The following is an 11,326-nucleotide window of genomic DNA, read 5'->3' on the forward strand; positions in this document are numbered from 1 at the left end:
GGATAGTGCAGTGGATTAGATATTATCCTTTTCTGGTGTAATGGGTTAATTCTTTTCTTTCTCAATTAAGAGTTTTGCCAACATTATGTAATTATCCTTTGTTGTCTGTTCTTGAAAAATACACTTCACGAGGGGGCAGAACACTGAGTGAAACAGCAGAATATCCCAGATCAATGAAACCGACAAATTTATTTCATCATTCTACCAGAAAGAATAATATGTTGTGACATCTTTTTATTTGTTTTGCATGTTTTCTCTTTTTTCCTTTAGACTTCTCTGCTACTTTTTTGGGAGGAGGGGTTAGAGAGGTTTTTCTGATTAGTTAATTTTCCAGAGACAACTGAACTTGAGCAGAATGGGACCCTCCTGCTCAATTTTCTCTTCCTCCTCCAGATATCCATTCTAAAATAGAAAAAGAGGTCAGACACCACACCACAATTTGACTGTCAGTCCAGGGTAATGTTGTTACAAGGAACCCCTTTAAAACATGCTAGAAACAGGTGAAAGTGACAGCAGCATTATGGTTGGGTTCAGCTGACAGGTTTTCAACTCCCAGCTTGTCATTTGCACAGAGTTAGTGTGCACGAATTGTGGGCTGATCACATGAGATGTAAATACTGTAAACCATTCCCAATATTTCAGTCTCAGTTTTCAATCTGCAGCTCAGTCTTTTCATTGAACTTAATGGAATAATTATTTTCAGATGAACAGAGCTTTTGATCCAAAATGAAATCAAAGAGTGCAGGTAATACTCAGCAGGTCGGGCAGCATCTGTGGAGAGAGAAACAGAGTTAATGTTTCAGGTCGATGACCTTTTAACAGAACAGGAGAAAGTTTGAGATGTAACAGGTTTTAAACCAGGCCAGAGGCAGGAAAAGGGGAGGTGGGGAAACAACAAATGGGAAGACCATGATAGGGTGGAAGACAGGAGAGACGAACTGATAAAAGGGACGATGGTGTAAGGCAAAAGGAGATGGTAATGGGACAAGGAAAGAAACTAAAGATGGGCTGAGAGGAGGTGTAAATGGGAAAAGCAGAATCATCACCAACAGCTGCCCTGTTAAAAACTAATGGGGGCAGAGGGTTTAATCTGAAATTGTTCAACTCAATGTTGAGACAGGAATGCTGAAAAGTGCCTAAGATCATTTAATCCATATTGTTAATCATTGGATTCTCGCTGTGATAACAGCTGTGAACCCAGTTGTGATGGTGCAGTCTGAATGAGGGGATTGCTTGTTCCCAATGTGTGAAAATACATTTGATAGTTTTAACTGACAGTCAGTAAGAAGTGTGAGATATTAAATATTCTTGTTCCATGCAGGTTACGGCAAAGTGAAACTAAATTGTGGTAAATACAGAACCATGATATAATTCAATAAAACTGCCCCCTAATTTATAATAAACATTGGAGGACAGTTCCTGAATATTTCAGTGCCAATACTTGAAAGAGCTCATTGAGCTGCTTTATTCCAGCTGTTTTATCTTTGCTGAAATTTTGTTTCATATGAACATAAAAGTTATCAGTTAATGCCTATACTTTACAAATGAACCATGCATTTGTGAATATATTTAATGAAGCCATTGAATATTTAGGAGTACATTCACATTTGTGAATATATTTAATGAAGCCATTGAACATTTAGGAGCACATTCACATTTGTGAAGTCATTGTATTGCAGGTACATTTTGATTGCTCGATGCTTGTGGAATGAGAGCATTGATACATCCAGGTTTCTTGACATGATTGGGTCAAGAGGTTGAGACAACTTGTTGTTCTTGGTTTCTGGGGATTAGTTGTGTAGGGGAATGGGGCAGAAGGTTCTGTGTCGCCAGTTCCTGTTAGTTGGGGTCAATTCCCTTTCTGGTAAATGGGTGGATGATGTGCTTGGAGGGGCAGTGCTGATCGATCCTGCAAAATTGGACCCGAGACTGCCTGACATTTTTCCCAGTTCAATCACCTGTTCTGATTGGGAAATGTTCCACATGCAGTTCAGGCACAGCATTTCTTCATTTTGTTATTAATCCCTACTCAATGACACCATGGGGTTTGGGCTGGGGATTTAAATGACACCATGGGGTTTGGGCTGGGGATTTAAATGACACCATGGGGTTTGGACTGGGGGTTTAAATGACACCATGGGGTCTGGGCTGGGGGTTTAAATGACACCATGGGGTTTGGGCTGGGGGTTTACTGTTTGAAAAGTTCAAGGATTGTGGCTCTCAGTTACCGTGTGACCTGCCCTCCCTGGGAGAGTCAGCATTTCCAGTCTTTTCTGCTGTTGTTTGATTCTCGGGGCTAATTTTAACTCTTCCCCTGCGGTGGGAACAGTGTGGGTGCGGGATCGAGATGGTGATGGGAGATTGATTACACAGTGTTCCTGCCCCATTTCCACCTCCACCAGTTTCAGGTTGGGGAATTAACGCCCAATTTTCAGGTACCGGAAGGCCACCTGTCCCAGAGGAGTGTGAGCCTCACTTAAATCGAAAGATTGTGTCTGGATGATATGAGGATGAGCATGTCAACCGTGGGTCGACTAAATATCAAACGGTCTCAAACTTGTCAAGATGAGCTAATGGTAGCAGGGATCAAGTTCAGGCAAGTCATTTCCTTTTTATTTTAAAGATGCCATGTCGGTCTGGAGATGTGGGCAGCAATGCTCTTCCTGGCCCCACAAAGATACATTGGGTCTCCTCAATAAATTCCAGTGACCATCTATTGATTTTAAACAGTTATAAATCTAATGTTAAATTCAACAAACAATAACAAAAGACAGGAAAAGACTAAATGGTCCATCAATTCCTGTTCTCTCAGCGTAACTTCTACAATGAGACCCAACACCCCCTGACCCAACCTGCCAGAGGCAACAAAAAAGCCTTAGGCCATTTTGGAAGAAACTGGAAAAATATCCATCTGTCAGATTCAGGCCTATTCCCCATTGTGACCCGATCTGCCCATTTTCCTCATCATAATCATTCCCTTTACTGTGTCAGACTGATTTCTGAACTGGATGATTGAGAAACTGTTACTCTCTGCTACCAGCCACCTGCACCCTGACACCACATCAACAGATAAAATAGACCCGACAACTCACATTTTTATAGCACATTTTACACAATGAATAGTTTTACAAGGGGGCCTCAGTGAGGGGCAGGTATTGGGAATGTGCTCCAAAACAGAATGGTAGGTTTTGAGATTTTTGAAGGTGGAGAGAGTTGCAGCAAGAGGGGAAGATTGAGTAACAGATTGTGGTGACATGATGACTGAATGCTCTACTAACACTGACTGAATGTGGCAATGGGATTGAGGGTCTGAATACATGGAAGACTGGAGTTAGAAAAGCTGAAGTTGAAAATGATTGCAGGGAGAGAGGATGAAGACCTGGAGCATAAGGTAGGGACATTGACAGGTGATGGTACAAATAGTAGAATTAAATTGTGTCAGCCCCCCAATAGGTATCACCAATGCCACCCCCCCACCCTCCCCCCGTCAACCAGCTGTCCATCCCCATCCTTGTTTCCCTGCAGTGACCTGATCGACCCCCTCCAGCAGTCACATCCCGCCAGCTTCAGGCAGGAGTCAGCATTGTCACAGACTGAAGAGACCCCGCAGTTAAAAACTCCTCCTCTTCAGAAGACAGACAGATCTCTGCCTGTTTTGGCTCCTGCCTCCACCCCACTCCTGTGAGAAACAGGGAATCAGTCAGAAGCACTCGGCTTATGTGGGAATCTTGCTTCTTCCCAATCACTGAGATTGGGAGCAGATATCCAACAATTAATTAAACAGGAAAAAAAGATCAGGCTCTAGGAGAGCAGGAATGTAGCATCTCTGTGTTCAGATGTTTCTTTAAACGTAAAAAGTCTGTGTGACTCTCCACCCTTCTATCCCCCAACCCCCACCCCACCTCCCCCAGTGAGTTTCTCTTCTGCCCCAACCCCCAGCGAATCTTTCTAATTCTCTGCTCTTTCTTCCAGTCTCTGTGAAGCTAGATTTAGACACAGCAAATCACTGGCTTCAGGTGTCTGAGGATCGGAAGAGTTTGAAATACACCAAGATTAGGAGGAATCTCCCTGACACCAGGAAGAGATTTAAAAACAGATTCTGTGTATTAGGATCAAAGGGATTCACATCGGGGAGACATTACTGGGAGGTGGAAGTGTTGGGAAATCGAGGCTGGAGCCTGGGAGAAGCCGCAGAGTCAGTGGAGAGGAAAAGTGCGGTCAGACTGAGCCCAGAGACTGCATTCTGGACCATTGAATGGATTGAGCATCGGTTTAATATAAACTCCTCTCCTGAATCCCATCTCCCTCTCCCTGCTGGTCAGATCCTCAAGAAGATGGGAGTTTATCTCAGTTATGAGTCTGGGACAGTTTCATTTTACAGAGTAGACACCAAGTCCCATATCTACACATTCACTGGGAATAAATTTATGGAGGAACTTTATCCCTACTTCGGGACTTGGGATAAAAATCAGTGGATGAGAATCTGCTCTGGTTCTGATCTGGATCTGAAAAAGAGGTGGGTCCCCGGGGTGGTCACAACATCCACGATGCCACAATGACTTGACCCAGAGATTAGGGTCAGGAGCAGAGGTCAGTGGTTGGGGGTTAGAAACCACCAATGACAACAGGTTGTCGTTAAATGTGTCATTTAATTTCCAAATTATTCATTGTTAAATTCCAAGCAGACTGTAAATAAAACCAATACAAATATAAATGTCAGAGGATTAAAATGAGAAGAGAATTAAATATCTTGTGTCTCTCCTTCCTTCACTGACTCCCTGCTTCAGTCAGTCAAACCACCCAGTCCCATCCTCCATCTCTTCACCTGTTTCCCAGTTTGTAGCTGGGATTTCTTCTGTGTTTCCATTTCTCACTCTACACCCAGAACATGAAAGCCTGAAGGGGAAATCCAGACATTGAAGTGTGAAAAGACTGCGTTTCCATGGCACTTGAAAATTTTCATTTTTCCCTCTTGAACTCCCTCACTTCCAGCTGACAGTTCCCCAAAGACACTCTTTCTACACTCCCTCTCAGTTTAATACTGATGCCACACAAGTGCCAGGCAATGACCATCTCCGACAAGAGAGAACCTAACCATGTCCCCTTGACATTCAATGGCATTGCCATCACTGAATCCCCGACTATCAACATCCTGGGGGGTTACCATTGACCAGAAACTGAACTGAACTAGCCATATAAATACTGTGGCTACAAGAGCAGGTCCGAGGCCAGGAATCCAGTGGTGAGTAACTTGACTCCTGACTCCCCAAAGTCTATCCACCATCTACAAGGCGCAAGTCAGTGTGTGATGGAATACTCTCCACTTGCCTGGATGAGTGCAGCTCCAGTAATACTCAAGAGGCTTGACACCATCCAGGACAAAGCAGCCCACTTGATTGGCACCCCTTCCACAAACATTCACTCCCTCCACCACCAACGCACAGTGGCAGCAGTGTGTACCATCTACAAGGTGCACTGTAGAAACTCACCAAAGGTCCTTAGACAGCATCTTCCAAGCCCACAACCTCTGCTATCTAGAAGGACAAGGACAGCAGATAGATGGGAACACCATCGCCTGCAAGTTCCCCTCCAAGTGACATACCATCCTGACTTGGAAATATATCACCATTCCTTCACTGTCGCTAGATCAAAATCCTGAAACTCCCTCCCTAACAGTACTATGGGTGTACCTACACCACATGGATTGCAGTAGTTCAAGAAGGCAGCTCAGCACCACCTTCTAAAGGACAAGAAGGGATGGGCAATTAATGCTGGCCCAGCCAGCGAAGCCCACATCCCATGAATGAATAAAAACAAAATTCCTTCCTCACACCCGAAAGGACCAAACTTCCCCTCTCTGCTCCCATGCCCCACAGTTCCCCAGTTCCCCTTCATTTCTACTTTTTACTTCTCTCGACCCCCACCTCACATCCAGCACCTTTTTCCTGTCATTATCATCTTCAGACTTGATGACTCCAACACTTTCCTCACTGAGCTCCCTTGTTCAACTTTTCAAAGTGATAGGGTCACACTGGGAAACAGAACAGAGGGGCTCAGTGAAACGGCTACCTAATCATTATCTCTGGTCAGGTACAGCAATCTTCCTGAAATGTAATAAATAGCATGCTCTGTTCTTCCGTGAAATGTGTGCCTATGTGAACCTATGTAAATGAAACCAATACAAATATAAATGTCAGAGGATTAAAATGAGAAGTGAATTAAATATCTTGTGTCTCTCCTTCCTTTATCGACTCACTGCTTCAGTCAGTCAAACCACCCAGTCCCATCCTCCATCTCTTCACCTGTTTCCCAGTTTGTAGCTGTGATTTCTTCTGTGTTTCATTTCTCACTCTGCACCCAAAACATGAAAGCCTGAAGGGGAAATCCAGATATTGAAGGGTGAAAACACTGCATTTCCATGGTGAACCAATCTAATTCAGCCCTTTCTCATCACTTCCCCCATTCATTTGATTTTTTTGAACAGCAGGTGTTGTTGTGTTCTGACAATGAGAACATTCCTCAGGTAATCAGCACACCACATCATTCATGATGAGAGTCAAAATAAGGCTGTAAGATGTAGGAGCAGAAGTAGGCCATTCGCCCCATCGAGTCTGCTCCGCCATTCAATGAGATCATGGCTGATATGATAATCCTCAACTCCATTTTCCTGCCTTTTCCCCATAGCCCTTGGTTCCCTTACTGATTACAATAAGACCAGATACATTAACTCTCTTGGTGATACAGAGTTTGCCAATCTTGGTTTTACAGGGTAGAATTTAACCAGTGTTAAAAGTGAAAATTCCCCCAGTTTGTTGAACTTTCTTTTGCAGTTCATTTTAGTGCCCATTTCAGTCAGCAGATGGCGATGTCGCCGCTGTACAACGATCAGTGAAGTTTTATGGTGCAGTACAGTGCACCTGCTGCTGGATACCTCGGAACAGGAGTAGGCCATTCAGCCCATTGAGCTTGTTCTGTTATTCAGTTAGACCATGGCTGATCATCTATTTCAACGCCACTTTCCTGCAGTATCTCCATATCCCTTGATGTCATTAGTCTCCAGAAATCTATTAGCCTCCAGAAAACTTACACCCAGTCCCATGCCCTCGAATTTTCTTTACTACCCTCCTATGTGGGACCTTATCAAGAATCTCCTGAAAATCCAAATATACCACATCCACTGGTTCTCCTTTATCTATTTTACAAGTGAGACCCTCAAAAAAAACTCCCAACAGGTTGGTCAAACATGATTCCCCTTTCATAAATCCATGTCGACTCTGCCCAATTTTACCATTACTTTCTAAATTATCACAACCTTAATAATGGATTCTAACATTTTCCCTACTACTGAAGTCACACTCACAGGTCTGTAGTTCTCCATTCTCCCTCTCCCTCCCCTCTTCAATGGTGGGGTTACACTTGCTACTTTCTAGTCTACAGGAGCCTTTCCAGAATCCATAGAGTTTTGAAAGATAACCACCAATGCATTCGCTATCTAGCCACCTTCAACACTCTGGGATGAAGCTCATCTGGTCGAGGGTATTAATCAACCTTCAATCCAGTTAAGTTTTCAATTACCATCTCTTTACTCATACGAGTTTTTTTCAGTTCCTCAGTTTCACAAGTCCCTTGGTTGCCTAGAATTTCTGGGAGATTTTCTGTATCTTCTTCTGTGAAGACAGACACAAAGTAACTGTTTAGTTTCTCTGCCATTTCCCTGGCCTCCAATATAAATTCTCTTGTCTCCACCTGTAATGAACCCACATTTGTCCTTGCTAATCTTTTCTTCTTCGTGCACCTAAAGAAGTTTTTACGGCCTGCGTTTCTGTTACTTGCAAGCTTGCATTCATATTCTCTTTTCCCTTTATCAGTTTCTTGGCTCTCCTTTGCTGGGTTCTAAATTATTCCCAATCGTTGGGTTTACCAATTATTCTGGTAACCTTATAAGCCACTTCCTTTGATCTAATGCAATCTTCAACTTCTTTTGTTAACCACTGTTGATTCATGTTTCCCATTTCGTGTTTGTTCCTTAGAGGAATGTATATCTTTTGTAGATCATGTAGTACATCTTTAAATCCTGGCCATTGCCTGTCTACCATCAAATCTTTGTGTATTTTCCCAATCCACCATAGCCAACTTCTCCCTCATACCTTCATAATTTCCCTTGTTCAGATTTAAGACCCTAGTTTCAGAGTGAACTATATCACATTTAAACTTAATGTGAAATTCTATCATATGATGGTCATTGTTACCCAAAGGCTCCTTTACAGAAAGATTATTCATTCGCCTTTTCTCATTACATAATACGAAATTAAAATAGCCCTTCCGAGTTGTTTCTTTACCACTACAGTTTGGTGGCCTATAAACCCTCCCACCAATGTTTTCGGCCCTAGTTGTTCCTTAGCTCCATCCAAACTGATTCTACATCTTGATCCTATGATTTAAGATGCTCTCTTACTAATGTACTAATCTCATCACTTATTAGGAGCACTACCCCACCTCCTTTTCTTTTTTGCCTATCCTTCCTAAATGACAAATATTCTTGGATATTTAGTTCCCAATCTTGGTTACCCTGTAGCCACACCTCTGTAATGGCAATTAATTCATGCCCATTTATCTCAGTTTGTGCCTTCAAATCATCAACTTTGTTGCAAATGCAGTGTGCATTCAGATAGAGTGCCTTTAATTCTGAATTTTTAACATTATTCTACATTCTGATCCTATTTGATGCTTGCTTTTGCTTTGTCTGTCTACTAATTTCACTTACTACTTTTCTACTCCCTGTTAGCAGTTTTGCTCCTCTCCAATCTGAACTCCCTCTGAGGTTCCCATGCCCCTGCCAATCTAGTTTAAACCCTCACCAACGGCACTAGCAAATCTTGTGAGGATATTAGCCCTGGCTCTGTTATGATGCAGTCCTTCCATCTTCTACCGGTTCCACCTACCCTAGAAGCGGTCCCAAGGCATCAGAATCTGCTGCCTTCCCTCCGATACCAAAGTTGTCTAGTCACGTGTTCAATGGCTCAATCCTCCTATTCCTATGCTCACCAGCAGGTGGCACTGAGAATAATCCTGAAAGTTAGTTTTTGTCCTTGGAAACTGGGAGGATCAGTTTCTTTCTGTATTTACCTGTTCTGTTTCCCTTTCTGTTCCTTTTCAGTTCAGTTTCTGTTTCAGTTAGGACCTGCCTCAAAAAATGCGAATTGAACTTAAGAACATTGATTCCCTCACACATGTATGAGAGAGAATGAGTATGAGTGAATGGATGTGTATGTGGAAGATAGTGTATGGGATAGACTGTGTGTGGGAGAGACTGTGTGTGAGGGTGAGAGATTGTGTGTAGGTGTGAGTGTGATTGCCTGTGCGTGTGAAATCATGTATGTGAGAGTGATTGTGTGTGTAAGAGAAATTACCTGTGTGTGTGTGTAAGAGAGCTTGTATGTGAGAGGCTGCATGTGTGTCAGAGAGATTGCGTGTGTTTGGGAATGTGATTGTGTTTGTGTGATTCTGTGCCAGAGAGATTGAATGTGCAAGTGATTTTGTGTTTGTGAGATAGAAATTGTGTGTGTGTGTAAAAGAGATTGGGGGAGAATTTGTGGAACCCACAAAAACAGGAAATGTGGCGTGACTTAATAACGAGGGATGCGAAATTTCAATTTCCTGATGGCAGAGATAAAGTCATGTGGTGTGTTTGCAGCATGTCAAGTGTTATGCTGGTCTGTGACAGGTTCATACATGTAATTCATTTCTAAGTTATGAATACTCTTTAGCTTGAAATATGTTTTAATAAAGCCCTACGCTCGGGATAAAGTTGGCTGAACAAGAGAATCTCGTGGCACCCGGTTCACAATTGTTTAAAGGAGGCGTAGACCAGTTGGCTTTGTGCAGTTGTCAGGAAGGTAAGCAGGTTTCCATGTTGAACTCTATGACACAAAGCAGTAGTGTTGAAAGGTTGATGTTAGGGTGCAGGGACATGATGCGGAGGGGAGGGCGAGTGGACAGTGAATGCTGTTCGGGCCATGAAGGTGAGGTAGACGGAAGGGAGGGTGGACTGAGGGTGGTGTTTGGGTGCAGGGAGGTGAGGTGGAGTGAAGGGAGAGTGTAGAGACAGGGTGGTATTTGGATGCAGGGAGGTGAGATGGAAAGAAAGGCCTACTGTCCTGGGTGTGGTGATCCTGTCAGGAGGGGAGGGAGGGATGGTAAGATGGATGATGGATGTAAAGGGTGGGGTTGGTGCTGTTAATGTTGGGGTCCTGTGGGTTGAACTGAAGGTGCTGGAGGATGGAGGGAACAGTCACAGTAAAATGGGGGTAGTTGTATTCAGTATGGGGGCAGGTCCTGAGTCAGGGTTGGGTATTTGAAAGTCTCATGGGGTGGGTCAAGGTAGCGGACAGATACATTGAGGAGGAAAATGGAAGGTTCAGGGTCAGATTGGGTACTGGGATGGTCATGGGTTTAGGCAGAGTGGGGAGAATTAGAATGTGCAGGGAATGGTATTGGGTCTCAGGTAATGGGGGAGGTTTAAGGGTAACAGAGGGAAGATGAAAGGTTATGTTGGGTGGACCAATGGTGAGAGGGTGAAATATGAAGGTGAAAGGAGGATGGTAGCAGGTACAGGACCGGCACTTAAAATTCACACGCACCATAGTTTAGGGGCTCGTGTCAAACGTAGCTTCTCTAAATGTAAACATGATTAAAGTGGGAGGAGGATCGTTTTGATTGGGTGGAGGTCACGTTGTGCAAATTGGTCAATTAACGGACTCCCTAAAAATGAGTTAAATGGGTGAGAACCATGGAAGTGCATGTTTTCAAATGTGTGTCAGCCCTCTTTACACAGTGTAATTAATGCCATAACAATGGGCCTCATTCACCCGATTTTCCTGCAACCTTGGGAGCAGGAGGAGAGAATGTGAAGAAGGAGAGCTCTTGCTGCCAAGCAACAGAGGCCTCAAGACCAACAGCAGGCAGCACCAGGGGGCAAAGAGAGTCATTGGCGCATCAATGCATCCGAGGGCAAGAACAGACTATCTGCAGATGTCAGAGAGCTGATGCTGGAGATTTCTGAGGATGTCCTGGGAAGTGGTCACTGAGCTATTTATTGATTGTCATCAGATTGTTTATCAAGACTAGCAGTCGTGTGGATTTGGTCGGAACACCATGCTAGTGGTCCTCAAGGTTACAGCAGCACTTTCTATGCCAGCGGTAGATTCCAAGGTGACCTATTTGGCATCTCACAAGCTGCCACACATAGGCGCATAAAGGAAATGGTCGCCATATTTAGTCATGCCAATGACTCTACCCACTTCACTCCTGATGAAAAGACCGGGCT

General features: G+C 43.7%; 1 protein-coding gene across 1 annotated transcript; it reads left to right on the top strand.

Annotated features, from left to right (window-relative positions):
- The first annotated feature begins 726 nt into the window (after window positions 1-726).
- On the top strand, window positions 727-6,208 carry LOC144695503 (butyrophilin subfamily 3 member A3-like). Its single transcript, XM_078566380.1, has 2 exons — window positions 727-745; window positions 3,973-6,208. The coding sequence occupies exons 1-2, from the start codon at window positions 727-729 to the stop codon at window positions 4,557-4,559; spliced, it is 606 nt and encodes a 201-aa protein (XP_078422506.1). The 3' UTR covers window positions 4,560-6,208.
- The last annotated feature ends 5,118 nt before the right edge of the window (window positions 6,209-11,326 follow it).

The sequence above is a fragment of the Cetorhinus maximus genome, chromosome 21 (assembly GCF_964194155.1).
Source record: "Cetorhinus maximus chromosome 21, sCetMax3.hap1.1, whole genome shotgun sequence".
Lineage (NCBI taxonomy): Eukaryota > Metazoa > Chordata > Chondrichthyes > Lamniformes > Cetorhinidae > Cetorhinus > Cetorhinus maximus.